This window comes from Momordica charantia, assembly GCF_013281855.1.
Source record: "Momordica charantia cultivar OHB3-1 chromosome 2 unlocalized genomic scaffold, Mcharantia_2.0 BLBB01000002.1, whole genome shotgun sequence".
NCBI lineage: Eukaryota > Viridiplantae > Streptophyta > Magnoliopsida > Cucurbitales > Cucurbitaceae > Momordica > Momordica charantia.
This window is the reverse complement of record NW_028275160.1, coordinates 4562755-4590488: the sequence shown is the minus strand read 5'-3', so window position 1 is coordinate 4590488 and position 27734 is coordinate 4562755. Positions and strand designations below refer to the sequence as shown.

Genomic DNA, 27734 nt, shown 5'->3' with positions numbered 1-27734 from the left:
ATGATGATGAGGTTATAAAAGTTATGTCAACTTAATTTTATTAACTGGATCTACCGATCTATTACATATCACTGATTTTGATATATAATTTGGTTTAAAGTGTAGTTGATTTACCCATCTTTATTTTGTCCTTTTGGTCTATTCCCTTACGTAACATGGTGTTAAATATCATCCTTAATTTAATGGATGTGTCACATCAACATTTTGAAAGTAATGAAATTAACAATTTGATAACTTTAATTGATATTAGAAATTGTAACTTAACACAGTTTCTTTATGTAGGCTCACTGGCCCACACAAGAGTCGGCCCACACAAGAGTTTCCTATCCTTCTACTAGAAGAAATTCATTTTTTCACTGAGTTTACTTTTTTTTTTTTTTTTACACTCAAGATTTTTTAAATGTCGGTACCAATAAAGATGTTCATAAAAAATATTTAAATTAACAAATAAGTATTTCACCGCTTTTAATTAAATTTAAAATGATTAATACTATGTCTATATAACAGTGATATTTTGTTGACATTTTTCATATTTTGTCGATTTTTTACAATATTATGAAAACATCAATTTACTGCTTATAACAATGTCGGGCCCATGAACGCCGGAGATGTCGACATGTTGTCGGAAATTTATTACCCGGGGTATACTACACAAGCTCACTTTTTTATTTGAAACCACTTAACATAGTTTTACTTCAAGAAGCTAATAGTGTTTCAATGGGGAACGGTTGCTGTCACTGTAACATGTCTGGGGTCTGTTAGCCTTGATTTCACATTCACAAATCCAACTTCTCTCATTCTTCCTTCCAGATCAGTCAGGTAGTACTCATCAAGATATGGCTCTGTGCTTTTCAGTAATGTGAATATGATTGGAGATAATTCCTGTAACATTTTCAATGCAGAAGGTAGAATGAATTGATAGCCATTTCAGAAGAAAGCAATTCATTCATTGAAGCATATTAGTAGCTAAATCCAATATCAAGGAGGATTTTAACTTTTAAGTACCTGAGTAATCTTTGATTTGGGCTGCAGATGAGAGCAGATGTGATATTAGATTTATTATATAGTCCATGGATTTTTTTTATTAATCTAAAACATATATGTATTCTCAGCTTACTGCATTATCAGTAATGGCAATTGTGCCACCAGGCCGAAGAAGTCGAAATGATTCCTTGAGCAGATTGACTATTGCTACTTGGGGACATTCATGGAACTGAAATATTAGACAAGAGAGCCATGGAAGTAAGTTTTCACATAAGTGTAGTGATTCGATCACTTGTGTTTTATTTTTATCTCATTCCCAGTTACGAGATTGTAGAAAGTTTTTCAATTGGCAGAAATAAAAGAGAAGTTTATTAGAAAACTTGGATCAATGAAGAATTCTTACCAGATAAGCAATGGAAACTAAGTCAAATGATTGTGAAGGCAGGCTAGTATGTTCCCCATTTTCATGCAACCATCTTATTGCATTCTTTCGTGGAGCTGTTCTTTTCTTTTCCATGTATTGAGCCACAGCAAGGAAGTAAGGAGACAAATCTAGTCCCTAAGCAATTGCATTAAACATCAAACATTGACACGAAACAGAGCATTAACCATATACGCAATGGAAGCCTCAAAGAAGTTGAATGATCTAGAATTGTATTTGTAGTTTTCCATCTAATTTCTAGTAGGCTTTGTAAACTTGGATTTTACTTACAGTGGTTTTAGCCAGTGGAAACTTGTCAGCCAGATACCTTGTACTCAAACCTATGGAACAACCAATGTCTAGAATGTGTAGAATTGGATTTCCTGAATACTGCCTGTGATGCTCATCAACTGTACGAAGCCAATTTCCAAACACTACTTCCTTTGCTTCATCTAATGAAGAGGCCTCGGGTACCGCTCGCATAACCATCGACATTGTTGCAGGCTCTACTTCTGCTGCTGCCTGCAAGGAACATATATGGCTCACAAACATAGCTACTATTTCTTTATCATAATTCACTTTTTCTTAGAAGAGAATATATTATTGGAACAAGACAATAGCAATTGGTAGTATTAGGAGTGTTATCGAGCCCGTTCAGGTCACAAGGTGCAATTCCATAACCGTTTGGGACGGGTCCCATATGAAAAAGTAACATCGTCTGACCTTACTACATTTTGTTGTTAAGAAAACTCGTAGGATATTAAATCTTAGGTAGATGACTACCATGGTTCGAACTCATTCTCCTAAATTCTTTAGAATTGACCTTAGGCTCATTTGAACCAATGGCCAACCCATGATAGCTGCATCTATTGTCAATTGATGATCCGTAAGATGTTTATGGAATTGTATCCAATTATTGCATAGATTTTGTAGAATGAATACTTACAAGCCATGAAAGGTGACCCTCATCATATGCATGGAAAGGCTTCAAGTAATCTGTTAAAAAAGAAACAATACTCTGATTAATTACAGACCAAGATGATATTGGTGCAAAGTAAATGAGCAGGAACAGGGCACCCTGTAACTAATCAAAACTTGTAACGTTACTCAATGGGGATCTAAATCAGGCAACTGATCCTCAAATCGAACAAACCGTTTGTACAACAAGTAGCTAAAAATTGCAATATCTCTTCATGATATCAAATCCACGAGTTTTCAGAAAATTAAAATAAATCAGTCAAGAAATGAGCAAATTACAATCGGGGTAGACAATCGAGAGATTCTGAACGCTTTCCAGCTCCTTGTAAACATCTGCAGACTCCAAAATCTCGGACGTCATTTTTCGCCATGGAATGTTGTTCTTCTCCGCCGTACTGTTGCATCAAATCACAATCCGAAACGCTAATTAAAAGACCCGAAGAAGAAAAGCGATGCAGAGAATATAGAGAGACCTGATCATGACTCGTCTGGCGGCGAGCTTGAGAACGGAGTAGAGTGGTTTAAAGGAAATGAGGGCTCCAACAAGCCGAGAGAGAGGGGTCTCGCCGGACCAATTAGGATGCTCCAAATGTCCCTCCTCGAACACCGTCGCTTTCGACCTCATCGAATCCATTGTGATTCCTCTTGGTCGCGCCGTTCTCCGCTGCCCATTGGCGGAGATTATAGGGAGCTGGAGACTCGGCCCGCGCAACGCCATTAGAGGTGAGCGATTCAGCAGAATTTGGAAGGAGCGGAGCGGAAGAAGACGAAGGAAATAATTTCCATGTCCATGATCGCTTTTTCGTCGCACTTTGAAGGGAAATTGTTAAATAAAGACCACTGGTATTGTGCTGTGTTTGGTATTTTGCTTTTAATAATTCCCAGCTACAGAGTTGTTCTTGTTCTTGTTCTTGTTCTTGATAAGAAATAAGAATAATTTGGGGATTGAAATACGAGAAAATTTTGTGCTTATACGTTATTCCACTGGCACCTTTCATGGGAGTAGGTTGATTCGAGCTGCAACTTTGATGTTGAAGATATTAAAAAAGAAAAAGAATTTGAACTTTGTGGCTGGATTCCAATCGCATTAGATTTCTTATTTAATTTGATGGAGTGTGACAACATGTAAATCTTTTTAAAGTTTTTGTTTATATATTATTATGTAACTGAGTTAAATAGTTATGTTAATTATCTTGGAATTATGTTTGACATGAAAAATTGAATCAATGAATTTATTTACTTTCCAGTGCTTATAACATATTAACACTCATTGATCTAATAGTGTTATATGTTAACATTTAAAGAATGAAAATTTTAGGAGCTAAATAAATATTATTAAAATTTATTTATTAATTTCGTAATGTAACATTTATAAAATGATCAGTTTTGCTACATTTGGAAAGATTTTGTTTGATGATATCTAGTGTAGTATGTCAAAAAATATATAATAGCAATAGTGTAGCAGACATATTTATTTAAGGAGGTTTTGTAGAGATATGTTAATTACCACTTGTTTTGACTATCTGCGATGGTTCTTAAAAAATATGAATTTTTTAAAATTAAAAAATTTTCGTAATACACGTGAATAGAGTTAAGTTGGGCGTGCGCATTACATTTCTTACAAACAGATTTCATCTAAGATGTCGGTTGTGGGTCCCACGTGTGACATGCTTGGGGTGGAAATGGTCTTCAGTAGCCTGGGCTTGCAAATTACTTTGGGCCAGAAAAGAGCCCACCAAATACAGTATATTGGGCCGCAGCCACCTTTCCAGTCATAAAAAACTCTTACAAAATCCAAAAAACCTCGAAATAACATGGTTTCTTGTATGCCTTTCACGTCACTCTAATCCCATTTACAGCCCTCGAGAGGAAAGGGAGTGCAGGAGATGGGGGACAAGAGAAGAAAGGAAAGGGTAATGAAGCTGCACGACCATTGATGCTAGATTCCGTATGAGGTGACATGTCATGTGTGAACAAAATCTTACACCGATGTGATATTCGACCACGTACACTCTAAAGCTTAAGTTAGTACTTAATATAAGCGATGTGTCAAGCCAAGTTTAGTTGAAGGGATAAATATCGTGTACGAAAGCGGACTCTACCTTTAAGAGAAGCATTGTCAAACATCACCTTATGATTACAATGTCCATACTTGTCATTCAACAAATTTTCTACTTTATCAACAAAAGTGACATTATGCCGACTGTTAGGATCTTCCATCAATAGAATCTTCCTTCCAGGTCAGAGCTCCACTTTAGACATATTTGGCTAATTCCTTCCCATCATCAACTAGTCCAAGCCTTAGCTCGGACACATGTTTTGATGCGAGAAGGCCACCTATATACTTTTGGTTTCACCTCTAATCTTGAGTCACATAAATTGAAGCAACGACTCGGTTACTAACTTTTAATTTATATTTATACACTATTAAAAGATACAATGTCGACGCAAGTGAATTCGAAAATACTGGCACAAACATATCAGTAGTATAAATGGTATATCCTTGTACTGTTCTAGTAGAAGGATTATGGGTCATCACTCACTTTTAACCAGACAGACTGTTTCTTGAATCTTATGGACATATGCTATAATCTTCTCAAAGATGGAAAAACCAGCAATCAGCACAAATGGCAGCATTCGCTCACCAGAAATCACCAATGGAAGATGAGCTCGAGGAATTGAAAACCGAAACTCGCCGTCTCTTGTTCGAAAATGTCATAAACGATAACTCTTGCGGATCGGAGAAGTTGTTCAGTACAGATTGGATGGCCTGGTGCACGGAGCTCTCCAGGAACCGCCGCAATTCACTAGTTTCAATGCTTCCTTCTTTGCAGCTGGTTAACACAAACACATTTTTCATTCTGCCGTTTAAGGTTGCAATCTCTGCCCTCTTTATGATCAGGTCAAGAGCATGGAGTGCGCGTCTCAAATCGGGCAGGAGGCCGGGTTTATAATCACAACAAAGCGACGCTCTAATCGAATACGCCACTCCATCTAGTCCATCCTCCTGTTGTTCAACTGTGATTTCGTCGATTTCTTTCGGTATGATATGAACTTCACTAACTTCTGCTGCAGCTCTTTTCAGCACTTTCAAATGGCTGATTACTTCTGCAAGCAGTGTTGCTTTATCCATCTGGTGTTTGGAACACACAAGTCAGCATGATACTCATGGACAAAAAAAAGCATAAAACAAGCTTATACTTCAAAAGGGCTCGACGAAAAAACAAAGCCAAACAACAGAATAGAAGAGATCTTTCATCTTAGCAATTGTCTTGACTTGGGTTTCTGATTTGATGGTCAATACAAATCTGGTAGATGCATTAAATGAGGCAAATTGAGAAGTAACTCAACAGATCCCCTGAGTTGGATGATGTCCTTCACCACCAAAACAAGCTCAATGATGGATTCTTAAATTAGAATCAGTTTCACCATTTCAAAAATTTGTCATTCTCTAGGCAAACCAGACATAACGACCCAGAGCCTAATCAGGACATTTAAGACGTCCTTACCATAAACAGTGTCTTGGACAAATCTCTTTAACAGGAGGAACTGATCGGTTTTCACCAAATCTGTACGAGCTACTATATTATTAAAGACAAAAGCAAAACCCCAATTCAGAGCTCAATCAAATCCCTACTAAAAACGGCAGAAAAGAAAGAGAAAAGAACGAAACCCCACCTTCTTCCCACCGGGCAGGAGGCTCCGAAGACTGCCGAGATGGCCATTGATCCTGGCCCTGCGCCTCCTCTCGGCCTCGCTGTGGTTCTTGAGCGCGGCGGCGCTCCTCTCAGCCGGAACCCCTTTACTCTCCAGCTTCAATGGGGCTTCCACGAGCTCATCCTTCTCGCAATCCAGCACCAATGCGGAAGTTGAGGCCGACCCATTTCTCATTGCCGCCGAGTTAGCGGAAAGCCCATCGTTGGGCCTCTGGAAACAAGAAGTGTAGGAGTAAATCCGGGAAAAGTGCCCCATCAGGGGAGATTGCGGATTTCCGATGGAGAGGAGAAAACAGATCAAAGATGGGGTTTCAGAATGGGAGAATTGGAAGCGACATTGGGGGGCTAACGCGAACAGAGAGTGGGGTTTGTGTTATGGCGAGTGAGTCAGCGTGCAATACGGAAATAGGAATTGGAATTGGAAGAAAAAAAGGAAGAGCAAAAGTCCTGCTCAGGTCACAGTCTCTACTCTGTTATGTGATTTAACAGCGGAACCCATTATCATGTCTGCAACTAAATCATCAGATCGCTTCTGCTCTACACTCTACCTCCAAGGAAATTTTTTTTGACCAATGCCTGAACCAAATCGTATTTTCTTTCCCTTTTTCTTTTCATTATTATAATTTTTTGTTTTCGTAAATCCATTGGTCCACTTGGCATCTATATCATAATCTAATTTGTGTTTTAACATTATAGTTTTCAAATGTTATAGAATTGGAAAAAATTAGGTTGGATTGTAATAATCTGCAATGATTTTGTGAGTTTATAAAGGGTGACTGATCCAAAGTTGGAGAATATAATGAGAACAACATTTACAATTTAGAGGCAATTTTTGCAAAATTTTCAAAGAAAAAAAAGATATTTTGATTCTTAACTTATTTCAAATATTGAACACTATTCAATAGTTACTAGTTAGGTATCTAAGTCTTTATCTATGAGTATACATGTTAAATAGTCTTCTTTATTTGTGACCTAATATGTTCTTTTAAAAAAATTTGATGTTGCTACGTATTTTGGGTGGGTACCACGAATTTTCTATAGAAGAATTCGAATCAACCTGTAGTATAAACTAAATTAGCATCATACTCTAATGCCAAGTTAGAACTTTGAAGGAGCAAATAAGTATATTGAGTTAAGCTTTTGGTAGAAGGTTATGCAACTTGTATGAAAATATCAAGTTTATTTTTATTAAAGAAGCAGTGAAAATGGAGAATGAGAGGCTCTCTTAAACTCGTTACACCATATTTATTTTAAATATTATAGTGGATGGTTTGTTCAGAATTTTTTTTTTATTTTCTTTATTTTAAATAAAACGTTTCAAACAAATAAGAAACATCAAAATAACATTTCTAGCAGTACAAAAAAAAAAATAATTAGATTCATATATTTATTAAGTATAATGGATATGGACCAATACTAACAAATCTTATTTAAACATGAAATACCAAATCTTTGCTACATTTTTTAATGCAATTCATATATTTTATTTATTCTCATTTCCAATCAAGGACAAGTTAGAGTTTTGGAGTAGTTTTAAGATTTAAAGAAAGATATGATGGAAATTAACACAATAAACTAAAAAACAATGAGTTGTAAAGTTTCTCCATTATGACTCACTACTCCTACTTTTACTTGATTTTTAATAATTAACTTCAAGTAAAATCAAATTTATAATTGAAATTAAAAACTAAAATCTACCTCAGATAAACATAACTCAATTAGTTAAAGATATTATTTATCTTTTTAAAACTGGAAGATTTAAATTCGTCCTAAATCATACACACTAAGAACATTAATGGTCATGGAGTTAAGAATAAGTATATAAGAGTTCGTTTGGTAACGTTTTTCTCGTTTTCCTATTTTCTAATTAATTAAACATAATTGTGTTTGGGAACTCTATCTTGTTTCTTGTTTTGTCTTTTTTTTAATTAATTGTTCTTTAAATTTTAAATTTAAAAAATAATATTTTTATTAGAAAATTTTAATTTTTCAAAATAAATATAACAAATTTGTATGTTATATTTATTATGTATTTTTTAGGTAAAAAACCATAAAATAATGCTTTTATCTATATTTTAGAAAAATTATAAATAAAAATAAGAAACAAAAATTTGGTTTCATTGTTTCTAGAATTTTTATACAATTGTATAAATGTTTCTTAAAAATGAGAAATGGAAAAAAAAATAGTTGTCCGTCGTCATGTTTCTTAAATATTAAAAAAACGAGAAAATTACCTAAAGAATCCATTAAAGATTTACATTTAAAAAATTAAACAAGAGGAAAAGGAGCCAAAGCGAGTTTAGCTGGCATATACTTCAAATCAACGGATTGTGCAAAAGAGAATTTGATTGGTTTAATTATATTTTAATTTTTGGAGGTGGGTGACGCCCCACTACAGTTGAAATCTATTTTGGCATTAAGCAAAAGGTGGGAATTGTGGATAATTTAAAGTTGTGTAAAGACAAAAAGCTTAGAGGCAACTCGTGACTTTATAATAAATAATAATAAACCAAGTATAACTATAAAATAAAATTATCACTAAGATTTTTGGAGCCTAATCTCAAATTCAATTGGTGGGAGTGGCTCGCTTAATTAAACAATTAATCAACTTTTGTCTTTCTTTAATTTAATTTAAAGAGCTCGAGGCCTCTGCTGCTACTTCTAAAAAAAGTTTAGGCAACCAAATATTCCCACTCTGTTAAAACTCTGGGCACTTTTTAACTCATGGTTTTGATACACATAGTTTGATAAGCTTGGGATTAAAAGAGGGAGCTTCAAAAGATGATATAAAATATGAATTTTGTATAATATGTTTAAAAAAGTTAATAAGGTATGAAGATTGAGTCAAATAATAGTTTGAGTAATTTAAATTCATAGTAGCATTGTAAAGTTTATGAATGTGTAGTATAAGAGATTAAAAGAAACTCGTAGAATTTCTTAATCTTAGGTTTACACAAATTTAATGGAAAACTTTTAATTGTCAGTTGAATTAAAATTCATCCTATTTATCCTAATTATCGCTAGTGAAAATTAAAAAAAAAATTTATGAATCTAGTCTCCAAAAAAGTAAATAATAACCCCTACTAGTATCACTTTAATCAATTTAATTTAAAACCCCGCATTATTAAAATAAAATTTTACCTCATAAAACCAAATATTATCTACATTCATTTCTAACTTATTTATAAATTATTACTTCCTTCCGACCTAATAAGAACGATAACAACACAAATTTGACAACTTTTAACTTCTTGATTTTATACATTTATTTATTTGGTAAGAACTCTTCTTGACTATCTCAGTTAAAATTGGAATATGAAAGGAAAAATAGAAAATTTCAAAGTGTCAGGACAAAGTTGAAACTCAACGAGAAATGTCAGAAAAAAAATTTGAGATTAAACTCAACAGAGGAAATATTAATTAATAGATGGAGGGTAAAATTAAGGGATTATTTGGGGCATCATAAGTTTGAGCTTAGCATGTCTAATAAAATTTTGTTTAAAGGGCAAGTTTAGAAATTCAAGTCCAGAGAAAAACAATGTGAATGGGGGTAAAAGAGGAAAAAGACACAGTAGATCGACCATATCCGCAATTTATCAATGTTTTAGCTATTTTTCATTAGAGTGGTATGATATGACCACTAACCCAAATTTTCCTAAAATTTTCATACCTAAAACTGTTAAACAAACAGAAATTCTCCACAGCCGTCTGAAACAAATGGGCCGCGAGCCTGTCAAACATTAGTGCCTATTGGGCTGCGGGACGGGGCTGGGCTGGGCCGTGCTTGGGAGGCCCTACGAGTATGAAGACCACGAGGAAGATAAGATTATTGGAATCATGTGATTATTGATTTGATGGAATATTGGGAGATAGGGGTAGATTTGTCCATCCCTGAATTCTAACATGTGGAGAGAAAAATACAGAAATAGATTTATTTTTCGACAAAACTTAATTACTTACAAGTAGTAGTTAAGTATCTCCTACTCATTAGCATTATGCTAAGAGAGATGAAACATAAAAGAAAGCGAAAAATAAAATAGGTAGCTCTCGATTTTTTGTTAAATTATAAAATTATCTCTAAATTTAGTCATTTATTTTAAAAAATATGTTATAAAATACTATTTTTTATCTTTAAATTACTTTAGTTTGTAATGATTTAGTCCATATACTTTCAAGTTGGTAACAAAAACTTTAATATCTAATAACAATTTAGTTACTTTAGTTTAAAGTTTGTAACAACTTAGTATTTGTTGAGGAAAATGTTGGTAATATTTAATATGATTTCTTATATATATAGATCGATAAATTGAAATGAAATAATAAATGTGTTAATAAATTACAAATACATGAGTCCTTATATTATAAAAATCAATACTTAACCATCATGAATTGACTCATTAGTTTAAAGGGTAGATGTAAATCAAAATTATTTAGAGAGAATGAATTAAAACTCTATAATAGGTACCTAATAACACGAATTAATTTTTTATTATCAAATATGGGATGATGAGATTTTTGTGGTAGGAACTAAATTGTTAAAAATTTTAATTTTATCGCCAAAACGAACATAGTTGAACAATTAAATTGTTCTGGATTAAAATTTGAAGTGTAAATTGTTACTTGATTTTGTTTCTAAGAAAATTAAATAATTCCCAAATTTTGAGTGGTAGTAAAGATAAGTAACTTATTGTTTGTTCCAACACCGCGCATGGTTGGATTCAATATGTGGAGAAGATTTTACACGAGAAGCAACACATATAGGGGAAATGATGATTTTGATATCCATTATTACTTGAAGATCAATGTAATAATTTATGAATATTCCCAATAGCACAGTTTCAAAAGAAAAAAAAAAAGCCAAAGACAACAATGGCAATAATTATAAGTTGCATTGCATTTGATTTTATTTGTTGGTATAAAATTGGAAAGATGGATCACTGGCCGGCAGCGAAGGCCTGGACGGGGAAAGTCTTGGTGACACCGGCGAGGCTCTTGAAATGAATCTTCCCGGTGGGCGGGTCGTCGACGGAGATGTCGTTGACCGGCGGCCACAGCAGAAACTCCTTGGCCTTGACTCCCTTCAGCTTCTTAATCCTCTTGTTCAACAAGTACCCAGTGATCTCGGTGTCGTAACTCACCAGTTTGCTGACCATCTTGAACTCGTGCTCCACCTTCTTCCGCTGCAGGATCCACACGTAGCCAGTCTCCTTGACGTAGCCGACCTCCACCACCTCCGCCAGCGGCAGCAGCCCCTCCGGCAGCTCGAATTCCCGGAGAAGAGAAACCGCCAGCTCCAGCCCCTCCTCGTGCCCCTTCTTCACCACCCCGCCTTCCTTCTCCGCCATTTTAATTAATATTCTACTTTAATTAATTTGTTTCTGGTTGGGGGATTTTTATACTTGGGATTCAGTATGGTCGGTTTAATTTGGTCGACGAAATCGAAGTGGCTTTGCTTTGTAACGCTCGCCGAATGAAATCCACGCGTCTCATAATTTCGTCATTTTGTCCCGACTGGGATGGGAAGATCAGCTTTTTCCGTTATTTACGATGCATTTGCATATTGGGTTTTCAATTCAACTAATTTACTGCGTTTAAATAGGTAATAAGTAATTATTATTAAACTTTTAATCTTCTATCTAGCTTGTGGATGCAAAAATCTGTTAAAGGCACAGATCACGAGGAGCGAGGTGGGTGGGCGCTGCTTGCTACCTGCAAGATTGGTAAGCAACTCCGACATCCAAATTAGTTAAGAATTCGAGCTCAGATGGATCCGTTTTATACAGATTTCATACTTGGACTCGTTGGATTGTGGTATATTTATAATGTTTAATGGGGTAGTTACCCGCCCATATGGGTATTTTCATGCTCGCGTCGAGCTCCTTCATGTGACCTCTAGTACATGCTTTTGATCGATTCTCTCTCTGCCTTTAACAATGGAGCCCTATCTAGCTCCTTCATTTTTTACCTAAGTACTAGTCTCGACATAGCTTAAATATATATATTTATATATTAGATATTTTTTAAAAATTTACCAACGAGCTTAATTTAGCGGTAATTAGTGTATATATACATGTTAATTTAACTTTTAATTAATCCAAACGAGAAGAAAATAAATAATTAATAAAGTTAGTTACTATGTAGATATATATATTTTTTAAAATATAGTTACTATATATTAATAGCATCATTAAATAATTCAGTGTTTAATATGATTTGATTTTTGTGTTAAATTTTATTATTGTGCATTTAGAAGTTTGTTATGGACCATGGTGGGGTAGTATTTGATTTAAGTACTTTTGCCTAACCTTTGTCAAAATGAGCATACTTAAAAGTAAACTTTTGATCCATTGCCATCTTGAGCACTAGTTAGGGAATATTTTGTTGACTTTAGATATTCAAATCTTTACTTCAAATTAAAAACAAAAACGAAAAGCAAAAAGTAACTTTTCAATTGAAGGTTATGTATTTAAAATTTAATAAAATGGAAATAGCTTCACTTAATTTAGGACATCACTTAAAATTTAATTGAAATAATTTACGAGTTAGGAAATTTCAAAATTCATAAATGATTATAAATTTTCATATTATATGAAATCGCCGCATTATAACTACAATTTGGTGGATCCAAAACTATATATTAGAAGATATTGATATCAATTTATCAATTTTAGTTATTAGTTTGTGCAATAAAATTTCTAAAAAAAAAGTTTGTGCAATACAAAGTATAATTGTTTTTTCTAATAGAATGAAACTTGAAATAAAAGTAGAATTCTTATTTATTTATAAGAATTATATATTTCTTTTTTGTGATTACTATCTTAAACAGTAATTTATTAAAAATCTAAAAATATTTTTATTGATTTCTATTTATATTTGATATACAAGAATTAAAATATTAATTATTAATTATTAAACCATTAATCTCCAACTTGTCAACTGCTCTAAATTTTGCAAAAGTAAAAAAGAAAAAAAGAAAAATATATATATATTAAAGAACAACTTAATCTTGAAAATTTGTTGATTTAATTTATAGAGAAGAAGAAAAAAGATTGTAACATTCCTTTATGGCAAAGATATTACATATATGCAAGAAACTAACAACAACATATAACTAAAAAGAAAAATGTCTTAAAAGGTTGACTGATCGAGACTCGGACCTTCTTGACCTATAGTAAATCTGTCCCTAGGAGGGAATTTTGGAAACTTGCCTTTCGTTGTTTGGACAAGAAACTTGGAGTCGATTACCAATTTGGTTATCAAATTGTGTGATTAAAAAATGAAGATGACTGCTATAGTTTTATAACTACGTGTTTCTTTTTGCGTATCTTATTTTTAGTCTATTATCTATCTCTTGTTCTTTATTTTTAGTCTATTATCTATCTCTTGTTCTTTATTCTAAATTCTAAAGTATCCAAAATAGAAAACAAGCATATAGTCTATTATCTATCTCATAAATGAATCAATTTTAAATTGACATTTTGAGGGTAGATGAATTAAAAAAATGAATCAATTTTTATTTGAAAAAGCATAGGAGCTGAATTAAAAAAATAAGTTGGCTGAAATAGTATTTAAATTAAAAAAAAAAAAAAAGAAGCAATTGCCCGCCCATTTCCCGCCGGTCTTTCTCATTTGATAACTAACTAAAATTCTGTGAGAGTCCCATTGGCGCGCTAAACAGAACTCGCAACGGAGGAGCGATGGAGAACCGAAAACAGAACACAGAAAGGCTGGGGAAGAAGAAAAGTAAGATCTCACTCGAAGACTACCTCGATTTCTTCTCCTCTAACAACCAGCTTCTCCTCACCGTCAACTATCTTACTCAGGTTCTGATCTCTTCCATCTCCTACATTGTCGATTTCTTTTCTTCCTCGCCAATTTCTCTCGGATCTGCTTCGATTTTCCTTGCTAATTTCTAACATGTTGATCTCACTCTCACCATCTTGTTTACCTCGATGTGCAGATCATTAAGATGCACGGCTACAGGAAAATCAATGCTCAGAAGGTGAGAATTGAGATTGACGAACTAGTGAAACTAATTTGATGTTTCTCGCATTAATCTCGCATGCTTTCTCTTGCTCATTCCTTAGAGTGTATTGAGGGAGGCCGTAAGCGCAATTGATCTGATCAATCCCTCTCGTTCCACGCTCGAAGAGAGCGTCTCATCCTCCGCGTCCATTCCGCTTGAGGACGTAATTTCGGACCTCAAAGACCTCGATTGGCTAGAATGCTGTGCCACGTCGGTTGTTACATTCAGTTCGCGGAGCCAGAATAGCTCCAGTCCGAGTCCGGATCACCAGGAGCCGACTTGTGCCTCAAAGAAGCCGGAAAGAAAACTCCGACGATTGGTAGAACGTCTTGATCAAACGGAGGCCGCCAATGATGGAGTTTCCTCGTCTTGTGCCTCAAAGGACCTGGAAAGGAAATTAGGGCCACAGAGTAAGAGAAAGAAAACAGCAGCTTAAAATGGTGAGAAAGATGGTTCTCTGCCTTCATCAGTCCTCTTTGACTCTGTTTAACTTGGATCGGGCTAGATCCGATGGGATAGCTGACATATGTTTACTTATTTCTGAAACTGTTTCAGTTTGATAATTTTTGCTCGGAAACAGTGGTGTTTTTGTTATTCTACATTTGCAGCATCAGCTTGGTGTATCCTTCATTCATCCATTAAATCCTTCGAGGCACCGCAGCTAAAGGTGAAATCTCTCTGAATTCTTTACTTTTATGACTCAGTGTTTTTACTTCTAGTTCGATCTTGAAAACAGTCTGGAGATACTTTAATAGACAAACCACTCTCAAAGTCAAATAAATAAGTCCCACTCGATAATGAACAAGAAACATCTGAGTTTCCTTGCTCTCTCCCCTGTTCATAAGATGCTGATACGTAAAATGGAACATTATTACTTTCCCAAAGCATGAAAGACAAATTAGTGCCACTGTCGTTTCATATATGGTGGTAGTTCAGCATCAATATTACAAATAATATTTCATATAGATGAGGAAGAGATCGAGATTTCAAGATTCGTAACAAGGTTATAAAAAAAACTAATAAAGAGATAACAAAATTTTCATAATCTATCAGCAACTCGCCCCCAAAAATATTCTTGATTAGCCTTTCGAGTTTTTGGATACGGTGCTAAGGTTTCTATCCAATTTCTTCATCCCACACTGATGCTTCCAACACTGACACTGGCTCTTCTTCTTCAAACCCACCATCTCCTCCCCACCATCCTTTTCAACCTCCACTTCATTTCTAGCTATCCCCGAAACCGATCTCACAAGTTCCGCCGCCGCCGCTTCATGGTCGTCGCTCTCCACCACATCAACAGCCTTCCTCTTTTCCCTACTCTTCCACAACTGTCTCATTCTCTCCCTAACCTCACACACCTGTTCCTCGTGCGGCCCCTCACAAAACCCACACTGCAGATACCGCTTTTTGCCAGATGAACGGACGCTCCTCACTTCTTCGAAACCAAACGCAAGTCTCAAAGCCTCGTTCAAAGAACTGGGTTTCTGTGGAATCATCCATTCCTTAAACTCTCCCCTCAATCCGTCCACAAAAATCGCTTTCAGCAAACCATCCGGAAGTTCATTATCCGGCCATTTCTTCACAATCGATTGCAGCCTCAGAAAATAGGAACGCACCGTCTCCTCCTGCCCTTGATTGATCGCCATAAGCTCGGCTCGCAACTGATCAGCCAGTTCAACTTTGTTATATGCGTCCAAGAAAGAGGACTTCAATTCTTCCCAAGAAAGCGGAGGGTAGGGCTCGATGTTCAAGTCGTACCAAAGAGCGGCCTCACCCTCCAGCGTCACCGGGAAGATCCTCATCATCATGTCGACAGAGGACGCGTTATTCGCGCGGCAGACTTTCGCGAACCTGCTCAAATGCATCGCCGGACACTCGTCGGAGACGCCGTGAAAAATCGGCAACGGCGCAATATTGATGTATGAGGGAGATACGGTTACAGCGCCGGTGGGACGACGCTGCGAGTACAATGGACTGTTGGAGGCCGAGTCCGCAGCAGATGTGTTTAAATCGGAGCCCTTGATTTCTAGGGCTTTCGATTTGGGGTTAACAGATTCAGAGGCATCGTAGTTGTAGTCTGCGCCATCTTCTTCACTGGATGCATAAAGAGATTGAGATTGAGATTGAGATGGCGAAGCGTCGTAGTCGGAAACAGAGTCGGTGTTATGGCGCGGCGGGGAACGCCGGATTTTACGCGCCATCCGAAACTGGAAGCCAAGGGAATGAAGGAGAGAAACCAGAAGACGACGGCTCCGTTCAGAATTTGAACGGTGAAGAAAGACGAAGGAAAGGAAACTGCCCGTTCGCGGACGTTCGTGTTTTTTGGCATTATGGGCCGTGGTTTGTTAGGCCTAGTTGTACACGGCCTTAGCGCAGGATCCAATCCGCCTCGGCATGTCGCTTGTCGTCTGGAAAGAAGTCATCCGACATGGCGCTAGCCTACCTAGCCCTGAAGTTTTTATTTATCCTAGGAGATTTATTTTTTACTTTTTAATTTTTTTAGTACAACATATGATATCGAATTCACAACTTTTTAATTTAAGATATATGTTAATTATCGATGAGTTAGACTCGCTTTGACAACTTTTAAATTTATTTGAATTTAAACTTAACATATTCTCAGAAAACGACCCCACCTTCATGACTTTAAATACTCATATTCATTTTCAAAATATAATTGAACTTCTCATAAATGTTGAATATGAATGTTATAGATTTTGTATTCCATCTTGACGATCCAGACGTCATCTATCATGAAATTTCTTTTATCTCCAAATTTTGTAGGGTCAATTTTTGATTTGTTGTAGGAGTGGTTAAAGAGAAAACTTATTATCTTTGGGTAAATATTATCACAAATTTATTTTTGTTAGTGTCAAAGTCAACGTAGACGAGTAGATAAAACATCGTTTCCTAACATACAACAACAGTTGAACTAAAAAAACTTACTTTTGTAGGTTCCATTTCAATAAATATTTATTAATATTTTACTATTTTTAACTCCATTCATGTTAATCATTTTTTCAAAAAATATATATTTGATATTCATAAACCATATTAATCAAGATATATAATATATGCACAACTAATAGATCGTACTCAAAGTTTGTACTTTTAAAAAGTGATAATTTTGGTTGTTTTTTTGTATCTCATTTTATTTCAATCATAATTTTAGCATAACACTTCACTCATTAAATTTATCGAAATGTAATAAAAAAAATTGTATTAAAGAGTTTCTGTAGTATATTAAATTTGTGTTAAAATTTAAAAAAAAAATGAATAAATTGGCATTTTTTAAAAGTATAAAGACCCTAGTAGAAGATTTGGAAGTACAATAAATCAAATAACCAAAAGTTAAAAGTAGAGTTCAAACTTCAACGTTCGGAAAGAACAAAAACCAAAACTAATCGAAACTCTCAAGGGACCAAAATAAGTATTTATCTCAAAAAGATCAAATTTGATGAATATACAATATATAATAATACTATTGAAACTCAAACAACGTGGGGTGGTGGCGCAGTTGGCTAGCGCGTAGGTCTCATAGCTTATCGTGTGATCCTGAGGTCGAGAGTTCGAGCCTCTCTCACCCCAAATTTTTTTCCTTTTTCTTTTCATTTTCCGCTCTGTATATATAATTAAACTTCCTGCAAAAAAAAAAAAAAAATAATAATAATAATAAAAAATAAAAATGAAGGTATATAAGAAACAAGAACTTCATTTCGAGAAAGTGTTTTGTCCTTTCCCGCGATCACAGAGGCCTCAGCAGCTGGAGCAAGGCCACAAGATATTTTCCCCTCTGTTTTCTTCGGCTTTTATTTTAATTTTGAAAATTATTTCGATAAACGGAAGCCGAGTAGAGAAAATTCTGAAGCAGACCGACCTTCAACCAATCCCCATCTCTAATTCCAATGGCTGTGCTCAACTACATCTCAGCTACCTCGACTCCCATTCCCCAGGATTCTTCAATTACGCCCCCAATACCAGGCCCAAGGCAAACCAAGATCATTCTACCCAAAAAGAAGCCAGAAAAATGGTCCACCGGAGTGTCTCCGGGGGAGTACGGCGGCCCCCCGACGGCGACGAAGCTCCGCAAGTACTGGGGTGGCGAAAAAGAGGACCCTCTAACCTCCGACGACTATATCTGGAATAGAGAATTCATGGGCCGGATGAAAAAATTAATTCAGGACCAACCTAGTGATTCTTCTGTTCAACCCAATAAAGCCAAGGTTTCCCTTTTAATTCGCTTTCTTTCTCCGCTTTTTCTGTTTGTATTATGTTATAGCTCACTGTCATTATGTTAGAATGTTTGGATTTAAGGAACTTTACGGTTCTGTAACATTATCTGTTTTGTGATGCCATGTGTAATATGTTGGTCAATGATAATATGACCGCTGATGACTTGATCTTATTGTATTAGGACGAGCCTTCTGGATTTCTTAGCTTGAATAGAGTCATGACCCTTGATAGGTTGGTTCACATTCATGATTCTATGTTAACTGCAATAACGTTTTCCTTATAATGCTGTCTTTCAGCATTGTAATGTTTCAACTTTCAAATAATGCATGTGTAGTTTGGAAGTTGATCTGAGTAAAGAATTGATGGCCCCTCCTTCAATGCCTCGGTCAGAAAAGTTGGTCGAGGAAAATATTCAGGTATGGTGTAATTATCCCACTCCAAGTTCAAGTATGCTTAGATCTCAAAATATATCTGTTTTGTTACATTCTTTTTCATTAAAACGGTAATGAATGATGGTTCAGATTGATAAGCACAAATCACCCAGATGGAAGTTAGCACCAACAAGGCGCGAGCAAGAGAAGTGGGATAGGGCAAATAAGGCAGCTACTGGAGGAAGTGTAAGTCCTTTGCTTTGACTCCCATGGTTTATCTCTATAGTCTCATCTCAAGATCTACCCTTTCTTATAGTAATATTAAATTGAAATGACGTTAACTTTATGGTTTGATAATTGATTTGAATTTCTTTGGAGATTTAGTAAGCATTGAGGACTTCTAATATTTAGAATGAAATATTTCTTTTAGATGTTACCCTGTTTTGAAGATAAGTTTAATGCTGAACTGTAGGATGTGATGTTTCGAGAATTGAGACGGCCTCGAGGGGATCCAGAAGTATTGGCTTCCTTGTATAGGGAACAGTATTTTAAGGTGCTTTGTTGTAAAATGTCTTCATGCTCTCTACTAACAGTTAAAATCCTGTGAACCATGTATTGAATGTTTTCACCTTCCCTTTTATTCTGTCTTTGCAGTTAAAGAATAAGATGGAAATCTTAACATTGGCAATAGGTGGTGTTGGTTTATTCTCAGCTTATGTTTCTTATTCCCCAGAAGTTGCTGCTAGGTTTGTTCAATATTGATCCTTAATCAAGTTTCTGGTATTCTAGTCATGATGTGGGTGGTTTATTTGATTGAAACATAGACTGCTGCAGGTACATTTAGTTTTAGTAATCAATTTATGCTGCTTACCATTAAGTTGATCTGATAAAATGTTATCCTGGTGGTTATTCATGTGGTTTGTGCTAAAAATGTTCCAAGAAACTTCACTTCTTTTAATCTTTTCTCTTTGACTTCTAAAGTAGAGTAGTCATAAAAGACCCACGACCAGCTCTCAGAAGCAGTTCGGAATATAATTTTTATGCATGCTTCATTCATTATTAAATTGGAGCTTCAAATTCTTCTTTCAAATTTCAACCAAGACCTAAATAGTAGAAATTTATTGCATTTTTTTTTGTCTTACACAAATTCAGACAGTGGTTTTGAAACTGGATCTTTTAAAATGTCATCAAGTAATTTATATTCTTTTGCTTGTGAGTTCACTAGTTGCAAGTATCCAGACGATCTTCTTTTCTTTTTTGGGACAAGAAACAAAACCTTTTACTGAAAAGAGACAACATATTGAAAAAGAGGGGAGGATGATAGATAGGACGTCCTTCCTAATTCAAGGGCTCAAAACAGTCTTCAATTGGTATCAGTAGGAAAAGAGGAGCATTTACAGAAATTCTTGCATAAAGAGGTCCAAGAGGATGCCATAAAAGACATAAGCTCCAAAAGATAAAATATACATACATACATATATATATATATGTACATATATACACATATACATATACATACATACATATATATATAATATATGTATAAAATACTTCTGTTTTATTTCTTACTAGATTTCACATATTAGTGCCTTAATTGCATTCAACCACAAAATGGCCCTAAGAAGATGGTGGAATAAGAGTTAGCAAATTTTCCTTGAGACTTCTTTGGAAATGCTATTGAACCATGTATTCGTGAAATAGGAACCATTAGAGTGAGGAGAAATGGCAATGAAATAAGAGATGATCTGGGTCCTCATTTCTATTTTGGCAAAGGCCTCATTGGTGATCATGCTTATGACATTACGCCTTTTTATGTCTGATTGTAATGGAATTGCTCATTTTCTTCACTTCATTCAAGCGGCAGCTCATATTTCATATCAGTACAGTATACTGATATTTGGATAATATTGTTAAATCGGGATCTGCAACAGAAGTAGAAAGAAAAGAAGAGTGCTGAAGCCTGTGAAATGAGGGAATGGAAATAACCTTACCTCCTTAAGATGCGCATCATCCTCCCAAGATCAAGAATGAATATTTCTTTTTAGGTATAACTTACAATAGAGGAATAATCTCTTTGGTAAAATGAAAACACCCCGATTGGAACTGAAGGGGAGTTCTTATTATTCCCTATTTTGCTTATGGTAACTAAATATGATCCAATATGATTTGTGTGCTGGAATAAATGGACCCTAAAAACCAACCTGCACTTTTTTCTTCATTTTAATTCTTATGTTAGAGATAGTTGATTCCCTGATCTAGGATCTATGAGCTGTTGAAGGAGGCATAAGGACGTTATCAATAGGCATTCATGTAGATGATGTATGTGCTTTTCAAAGTGTGAGGTGCATTGAAGGGGAAAAAAAACGATTATCTTTTAAAGTGCACAATAGAAAAATAGGCTTTAGGACAACATATTTTATTATTTATTTTATAAAAATTAAAAAATAATAAGTAAGTCATGCAGTAACACACACTTCTTGCATGGAGGCTTAGTGAGGGTGCCTCTCTTCAGGAGAGTGACGTCTAGCAGTGAGCCTTCAAAACACTGATTAGTGAAGGACCAGTGTAAGCCATTCTTGAAAATCTCAAGAGCCTGGTAAAATGCTAGTCATTCTCAAGTATCTTAAAAACCAAATTATCATCACTACCACTAATAGTAAGGATATATGGAAAAGTCCGAGGGGTAAAATTCCTAAGAAAGTTGTGATATTTGGCTTGTTGGCTATTTTGGGAGGCCTTAATATGACTGAGACTGTGTAGAGAAGAAATCTTTTTGTCTATATTTCCCCTAGTTGGTGTAGATGTATGAAGAAAGTGGGGAAGGCTTTAACCCCATCACTACAGATGTAAATTTATTTTAAACTTGTTTTCTATGGCTTGGTATGCCCTGAGAGGCTTTAGGCAGCTGAACAATATGAACGTACCCTTTGCATAAGAAAGAGAGAGTTTTTTGGAGAAATGCTATTTGAGGACTTGTGTGGTCTATTTCATTGGAGAGACACTAGAATCTTTGAGGGAGTTGAAAGGGATGTCCTTCAGAGTGATTTCTTATCCCCTTGCCACTATTTTTTTCTTTTGGTGGTTTAACATAAGTCTCTGTTTCCTATTATAAAAAGGGAAAAAGCGGAGTGCTTTGGTCATGAGTTATGAACACTGTTCACCACTTGATCATTCCACCAAACTATTATGGAAGTTGAATTTCTCATAATTAAAGAAAAAATCCTGGCAAGTTAACCACCAGAACTGAAACCAGAATTACCATTTATTCTGAATTAACAATTTATTGAGGATATGGAATGATGTGGTATGATATTTTTTGTTGAAGGATATATTCATTCGTACACTATTTGACATGTCCTTCCCATTTCAGCTTTGGTGCTGGGCTAATTGGTTCTCTAGTGTACATCCGAATGCTGGGAAGTAGTGTGGATTCTCTGGCAGATGGAGCAAAGGGACTTGTCAAGTACGTACTACATACCTTTTTTTTTTTTGTTACAGTTGAGTGCTGATGAATTTCACTCTATAGGAATATGCTAGAACCCATCACTAAAGATATATTTAAATATAGAAGATATAACAACTACAATAACTACAAAGTAATTCGAGGTATATGGATCCTCCCCTTTCTTGCCTATTCTAACTCAAGCCAAAACCACACTCACTAATTTTCTACCTTCATTCTTACCCCCTCCCCGTATTCATAACCAGACCTCTAACCCAATTACTAATATACCCTTCATATCCTAGTGATATCCCAAATTCTATCCCAATAGTAATCCTATCAGAATATATTCTTTCTGATAAGATTATGGTGTAAGCCATAGTGAACTACTATGTTGTTTGTTTAGCATCATTGATCTTAGAACACATTTTTGCGAGATAATCTACTATTCATCTTGCTGATACAGGTGATGGTTTGGAAGTTTTATTTCCATAACAAGAAAATCCATGATTGCAAAACTGACATGGACCATATTATACATTTGTATTGATAATTATTTCTGCTAGAATAATGATATTGTTGCAATTTCATTGCAGGGGAGCCATCGCACAACCCCGGTTACTAGTTCCAGTTATACTGGTGATGGTATATAACCGTTGGAACGGGTAAGTATGCTCACTAGCTTGCTAATTCCAGCATTTTTTCTGTGTGACCATAATCCTCCTATTCACACCCAATTACTGGAACCATTCATTTCTCTTATTCTGAAACTTGAAAATCTTTTAGGAAATGAGACCATACATATTATGAGATGAAAATCCAGTTGTGCACTATTATTATTATTATTATTTTGGAATAATGCCTACTCCTATTCTTGATTGATCTGTACAGATTTTGCATTTAGAATGTGGAATGAACAAAATATTTTAGCAGGCACAACTGAGTCCTAATTAGCCAATATTTATAACCTTTTTTTCCCCCTCTTCTGTAGGATTCTTGTTGAAGATTATGGAGTTATGCAGTTACAGTTGATACCAATGTTAGTTGGATTCTTCACATACAAGGTTGCTACTTTTGTTCAAGCGTTAGAGGAAGCACTTACTGTTACTAAGGACGAACCGCAATCCTGAGTATACATGTGCATATTTTCCCGGTTCAACATTTCCTGTGGTACATAATATTTATACATATACATATATATCTTTGTAAGGTATTCTTTGACCATATTGATTCTTCATCTCTTTGCCCAAACATGAACTTCTATAATTACAAACAGATAAGGCGAAAAAGATAGCAAAGATATGAAATATTTGGTGATAAGATAACACAGCTGAATACACCAACTTATGTCATTTTCTGTTCAATCTGTGTAGCTTTAAGCTGTCCATTGCTGATCAAACCTGACATATTTTGTACTAACAACACTGTAAATGGGTAGGGGTGGAAATTGAAAGGAAAAGAAAATAGAGAAAAGTGGGTAAATTATGGTGGCCCCGATTCTTGAATAAAATGGCATATTAAGATTCCAATGTAGCTTTCTTTGAGGGATAATCATGGTGGGAGGAAAAAAAAAACAAGAAATAAGACAAGTAGGTGAAGATTTTCATCCTAATGATGAAAACAGACGAATAGTATTCTGGTTCAATCATACAAATTGATTTGTCAGATTGGTGATCAGCCCCCTCTTCAACCTGTTCATTCACACCAAATGAAACCAAAACTTACATTTACCCTTATTCCTTTCAGATTTACTGAACAATATAATCTTTTCGAGTTGGTAGTGGTAATCAGAAAGATGATGGAGGATGGTAGAAAGTAGAATGTGGTTAAATTGTAGGTGGAAAAAGTTATGAATGATTGAAAGTGAGATTAAATATGGGTATGGTCGAAGGTTACCCCTCACTTTCAAGAAAGGGGAGTGGGCAGTGGGGGAAAAAGAGAGAAGATTTGTGGGGTAGGGTACCCTACACCAAGTTACCAGCTTGGTGCGAAACAAAAACAGAAACAGAAAATATACTCAAAGAAGAACAACCAATTGTTGAGATTCTATGAACCCAAAAAGAAGGCACTAAACAAAGGAAGACGACAACCAGAAAGTTGGCTTTGTCTCTTCATCAGTCGGTACAAAATTCCAAAAACTTCATTACCCTGTTTGTAGTTGTTCTTTTCATCCTTCCTCCAACTTTGGGGAGACGATAAAAAAGCTTACCCTTCTCTTCCCTTCCCTTCCCTTCCCTTCATCAGACCATCTGTCCTATTCCTCCATCCATTGAACCAACTGATTAACAGATCTCAACCAAAATTAAGAAAACTCTGTTCCAACTCGCTGACGTGGAATTGTCTACCGTCATCATCACTATTGACCTCTCGGAAACTGCAATAAAATGCAGCACGATCTAAGCTAGGATGTGTATGGCTTTGTTGGTTTCTCTTTAAAGGTCTCGTACTGGTAGAAATAATTGTCTTTTACTTATTTACTATGTATCTCTCTCCTCCTTATCCAGTTGATGTGGAACTTGTTTGCATTCCTATTAGTATTATATTGCATTTTTGGTCGTTGAGTTTGAGGAGTTTTAGAACTGACAATTTAGTCTCTGACCTTTAAGAAACATTCTAAAAGGTTCCTAGAGTTAAACTGTCTTGATGCTAGTGTCACTCATGAAATTGGCATTTGCTAACGTGGTCTGCTAGTGACAATGGTCATTGAGTTGCAGGTTTTTCCTAGCTTAGGTGGTGGTGGTGGTCATTGGTGATAGTCTTCATTAGGAGTTCTCAATCTTTTAGTTTTTCCTTCCATAACTCAAATGGTACATCATTTAAATCAACAAATCATAAGATGTCACTTGGTTCTTCAAACTCCCATGTTAGCATTATGTGTATGACACTAACGACGCAGTTTGCCTCTAGGGATCTTTTAGAACCATTTTTTTTAAGTTGGGTAGTAAACTGTCAGTTTTTTAAACATAGAGACCAAATTGAAACATGTCCTCAAACTCACCGAACGTGTGTTTTACCCTATATTATAACTGATTTAAAGTGGTCATCTAATAATTGTTTTTTCAATGTTACGTTCATTTTAATTTGATAGTACTTCAAAATAACTTTGGTGTCATTTCATCTATAATGATGTCGAATGTTGAAATTAATAGGGAAAAAAATGTATAAAGAAGTCGGTGATCCTTTCTTTTAGGTAAAGTAAATAACTATATAAAAAAGGAGGGAAAAAATCCTCCAAATCAAAAAATTCATATCTTATAGGGTTATAGGGGCATGTTATTGTCTTCTATTATTTTCGTCTTATAATTCACAATCTTTTTAACACTTTTCAAACTCTCAACAACCAGAAAGTTTTTTTTTTTTTTTTTTTTTTCCTTTTCCTAATAGAGATCTCATTCCCAAAGTAGGAGTAGAAATTAATCTCAATTTGAAACAAAATTAGGATGTATGAATGCAACCACAAATCTCTCCAAAATTTGATAGATATCATTTTTCCATTAAAATAATTCTCCCAAACTCATATTTTCTCTAGAATTGAGATTAAACAATGTATCTCTCATATTATATATTTATTGATTACATGACCAAATATTAACAAAAATAGTCCTCTTATCGAAGTACTAGACATATTTTTTTTTGGGATGCTCGCATATGGCAAAACAAACCCAATTAATTACAAATATAACAACGTTATGGTTTATAGAATAAAAAATTCCAACCCTAAAGTCACCCACTAGAAAAATAGTTTCATCCTTACTCAATCATAATCTTGTTGTTATATTTGAGAATATGTGTAATGCTCCAGACCTAAGATTCAGATCAGATTTGGAATTCAAATTTGGCTCTAATTACCCCGACATCCCCTGTGACCTGGCTGTGCCACCGTCTTTAAGAAAATTCCTTTGGAGGTCACACCCAACTCAAGATTGCTCAAAGTCAAGCATGCTTAACTTTGAAGTTCTTATGATTGAGCCATGGAAACGAAGGTACACACGCTTAATAGTTTCATCCTTACTAAATCATAATCTTGTTGTTATATTTGGGAATACGTGTAATGCTCCAAACCTAATTGTCCCGACATCCCCTGTGACCTGGCTGTGCCACCGTCTTTAAGAAAATTCCTTTGGAGGTCACACCCAACTCAAGATTGCTCAAAGTCAAGCACGCTTAACTTTGAAGTTCTTATGATTGAGCCGTGGAAATGAAGGTACACATTTGTTAGTATAGGTAGTAACTATTTAAATGCGGTATCAGTTCATCCGGGGTCACAATATGACAATATAAATTGCGATCGGATGAATTTGGCTAATAATTTTTTCATGGATTGGGAGGTGGGGCAATGGAGTTAATGAGTGGGAGAGCGGAAAAAAAGGAAAAAGGGAGAAAAAAGAAAAGTTGTAGGAAATGGGAATTGGAACATGATATATAATATAAGGTGTGTGATAAGACAATTAAGCAGTAAAATGTTATTTAGGGTTAAAGTTTTTGATGTAAAAGAGAAAAAGGAGATAACAAGTTTGCACGTTTGGATGTCACCTAACAGCAAAACACTTCTTTCCTCATTTCAATCAAACAATGTTATATAAATCTGTCCTCTCACCCATTCTTTTAGATTCCCCATTTTCACTTTTTTTTTTTCAATTTCCCTAACTTATTTAATTTAACCCCTTTTCTTCTTTTTAATCCAATCCTTAAGATATAAGATTAAAACAATAACATGGGGTTTTCTTAATTGATCTAATTTAATGATGGTATACTATATGTTGTGTTTTTCATTTTGATCCATATGTAATATACGCAAATCCAGTCTACAGAGTATCATTATTTTGATCAACACGAACTCGGTACCTAAGCTACATGGATCCAATAGGGTTATGTATTTTGATTTTTTATTTTTTGGATTAAGAGTTGTGTGTTACTTTAGATAACTAAATCTTCTCACCGTAAAATATTTAATTGTCGAGTTAGATTGAGTTTATCGATATCGTCAAAATATATAATCATTTCAGTTGGATATATAAGTTTACTTCTCAAACGATTGTACTGGGTCTACAAAATTACTTTAACTCACATCCATTAATCCTCCTAAATTGCCCTCTAACTTTAGGACGACACATCGTAGAATTGTAAATTAAGGTTGTGATCTCTAAAGTTAATTAATTATATATCAATGCTCTTTAAAAAGAAAAAAAAAAATGTCTACCATATCAATAAAAATATCGATAAAATGTATCTTTGACAGATATTTAAAAAAACCATAAAATATATTTAAATTAATAAATAAAATTTATATATTTTTAAACACAAACCTCTCACCAAATGCAACTGCACATTAATTGGATAAGCAGCCCAACAAATCAACCTCTAAATAATATTTAATTTATATTCTTTTGAAATAATAATAAAATAATAAGTTACATGACTTGATTGGTTAGTAATTGGGGTCCATCCTTAATCATGCTTCCTTGACCACCTGGAAGAGAAATAATATAAATTTCTCTTATTTTTAATTAGAAATTCGTAATACCATTGCATATAGTATATTTTGTAATCATTTAAAATTACA

General features: G+C 34.9%; 5 protein-coding genes and 1 non-coding gene across 7 annotated transcripts; 3 read left to right on the top strand and 3 right to left on the bottom strand.

Annotated features, from left to right (window-relative positions):
* Positions 1-463: 463 nt before the first annotated feature.
* Positions 464-3313, bottom strand: LOC111018124 (uncharacterized). Of its 2 annotated transcripts, XM_022294084.2 has the most exons (8): positions 2857-3309; positions 2663-2778; positions 2352-2401; positions 1697-1927; positions 1388-1543; positions 1118-1213; positions 1006-1026; positions 464-882 (listed from the first exon to the last, which is right to left on the bottom strand). In XM_022294084.2, exons 1-8 carry the CDS (start codon positions 3099-3101, stop codon positions 715-717), a joined length of 1083 nt encoding a protein of 360 aa, XP_022149776.1. In that variant the 5' UTR covers positions 3102-3309; the 3' UTR covers positions 464-714. The 2 variants fall into 2 exon arrangements, with proteins under 2 accessions (XP_022149776.1, XP_087976804.1); XM_088120678.1 differs by lacking the exon at positions 1006-1026 and having other exon boundaries at positions 2857-3313.
* Positions 3314-4762: 1449 nt separating this feature from the next.
* Positions 4763-6749, bottom strand: LOC111017995 (transcription factor bHLH30). The gene is made up of 2 exons (XM_022293918.2): positions 6062-6749; positions 4763-5516 (listed from the first exon to the last, which is right to left on the bottom strand). Exons 1-2 carry the CDS (start codon positions 6353-6355, stop codon positions 5025-5027), a joined length of 786 nt encoding a protein of 261 aa, XP_022149610.1. The 5' UTR covers positions 6356-6749; the 3' UTR covers positions 4763-5024.
* Positions 6750-10857: 4108 nt separating this feature from the next.
* Positions 10858-11472, bottom strand: LOC111018020 (uncharacterized). Its single transcript, XM_022293942.2, has one exon. The coding sequence runs from the start codon at positions 11442-11444 to the stop codon at positions 11034-11036; it is 411 nt and encodes a 136-aa protein (XP_022149634.1). The 5' UTR covers positions 11445-11472; the 3' UTR covers positions 10858-11033.
* A 2293-nt stretch (positions 11473-13765) lies between these two features.
* On the top strand, positions 13766-14579 carry LOC111018022 (uncharacterized). Its single transcript, XM_022293943.2, has 3 exons — positions 13766-13922; positions 14060-14101; positions 14187-14579. The coding sequence occupies exons 1-3, from the start codon at positions 13797-13799 to the stop codon at positions 14559-14561; spliced, it is 543 nt and encodes a 180-aa protein (XP_022149635.2). The 5' UTR covers positions 13766-13796; the 3' UTR covers positions 14562-14579.
* A 3048-nt stretch (positions 14580-17627) lies between these two features.
* TRNAM-CAU (transfer RNA methionine (anticodon CAU)) lies at positions 17628-17713 on the top strand. Its single transcript is given in 2 exon segments — positions 17628-17665; positions 17678-17713. It is a non-coding gene; the product is annotated as a tRNA-Met (tRNA).
* A 142-nt stretch (positions 17714-17855) lies between these two features.
* LOC111018112 (ATP synthase protein I-like protein) lies at positions 17856-23535 on the top strand. The gene is made up of 9 exons (XM_022294063.2): positions 17856-18348; positions 18540-18589; positions 18693-18774; positions 18880-18975; positions 19202-19282; positions 19384-19475; positions 22100-22192; positions 22768-22836; positions 23163-23535. Exons 1-9 carry the CDS (start codon positions 18031-18033, stop codon positions 23299-23301), a joined length of 1020 nt encoding a protein of 339 aa, XP_022149755.1. The 5' UTR covers positions 17856-18030; the 3' UTR covers positions 23302-23535.
* The last annotated feature ends 4199 nt before the right edge of the window (positions 23536-27734 follow it).

What these genes read in the sequence shown, in the direction of transcription:
- LOC111018124 (XM_022294084.2), bottom strand. Translation starts at nt 3,101, where the DNA reads ATGGCGTTGCGCGGGCCGAGTCTCCAGCTCCCTATAATCTCCGCCAAT. An exon ending in CTCGATTGTCTACCCCGATT is followed by an intron (nt 2,402 to 2,662) that starts GTAATTTGCTCA and finishes CTTTTTTAACAG; the next exon opens with ATTACTTGAAGCCTTTCCAT. An exon ending in AGGGTCACCTTTCATGGCTT is followed by an intron (nt 1,928 to 2,351) that starts GTAAGTATTCAT and finishes TGTTCCTTGCAG; the next exon opens with GCAGCAGCAGAAGTAGAGCC.
- LOC111017995 (XM_022293918.2), bottom strand. Translation starts at nt 6,355, where the DNA reads ATGGGGCACTTTTCCCGGATTTACTCCTACACTTCTTGTTTCCAGAGG. An exon ending in TCCTGCCCGGTGGGAAGAAG is followed by an intron (nt 5,517 to 6,061) that starts GTGGGGTTTCGT and finishes TCCAAACACCAG; the next exon opens with ATGGATAAAGCAACACTGCT.
- LOC111018020 (XM_022293942.2), bottom strand. Translation starts at nt 11,444, where the DNA reads ATGGCGGAGAAGGAAGGCGGGGTGGTGAAGAAGGGGCACGAGGAGGGG.
- LOC111018022 (XM_022293943.2), top strand. Translation starts at nt 13,797, where the DNA reads ATGGAGAACCGAAAACAGAACACAGAAAGGCTGGGGAAGAAGAAAAGT. An exon ending in CCGTCAACTATCTTACTCAG is followed by an intron (nt 13,923 to 14,059) that starts GTTCTGATCTCT and finishes CTCGATGTGCAG; the next exon opens with ATCATTAAGATGCACGGCTA. An exon ending in GGAAAATCAATGCTCAGAAG is followed by an intron (nt 14,102 to 14,186) that starts GTGAGAATTGAG and finishes CTCATTCCTTAG; the next exon opens with AGTGTATTGAGGGAGGCCGT.
- LOC111018112 (XM_022294063.2), top strand. Translation starts at nt 18,031, where the DNA reads ATGGCTGTGCTCAACTACATCTCAGCTACCTCGACTCCCATTCCCCAG. An exon ending in TGGTCGAGGAAAATATTCAG is followed by an intron (nt 18,775 to 18,879) that starts GTATGGTGTAAT and finishes ATGATGGTTCAG; the next exon opens with ATTGATAAGCACAAATCACC. An exon ending in GGAGCAAAGGGACTTGTCAA is followed by an intron (nt 22,193 to 22,767) that starts GTACGTACTACA and finishes ATTTCATTGCAG; the next exon opens with GGGAGCCATCGCACAACCCC.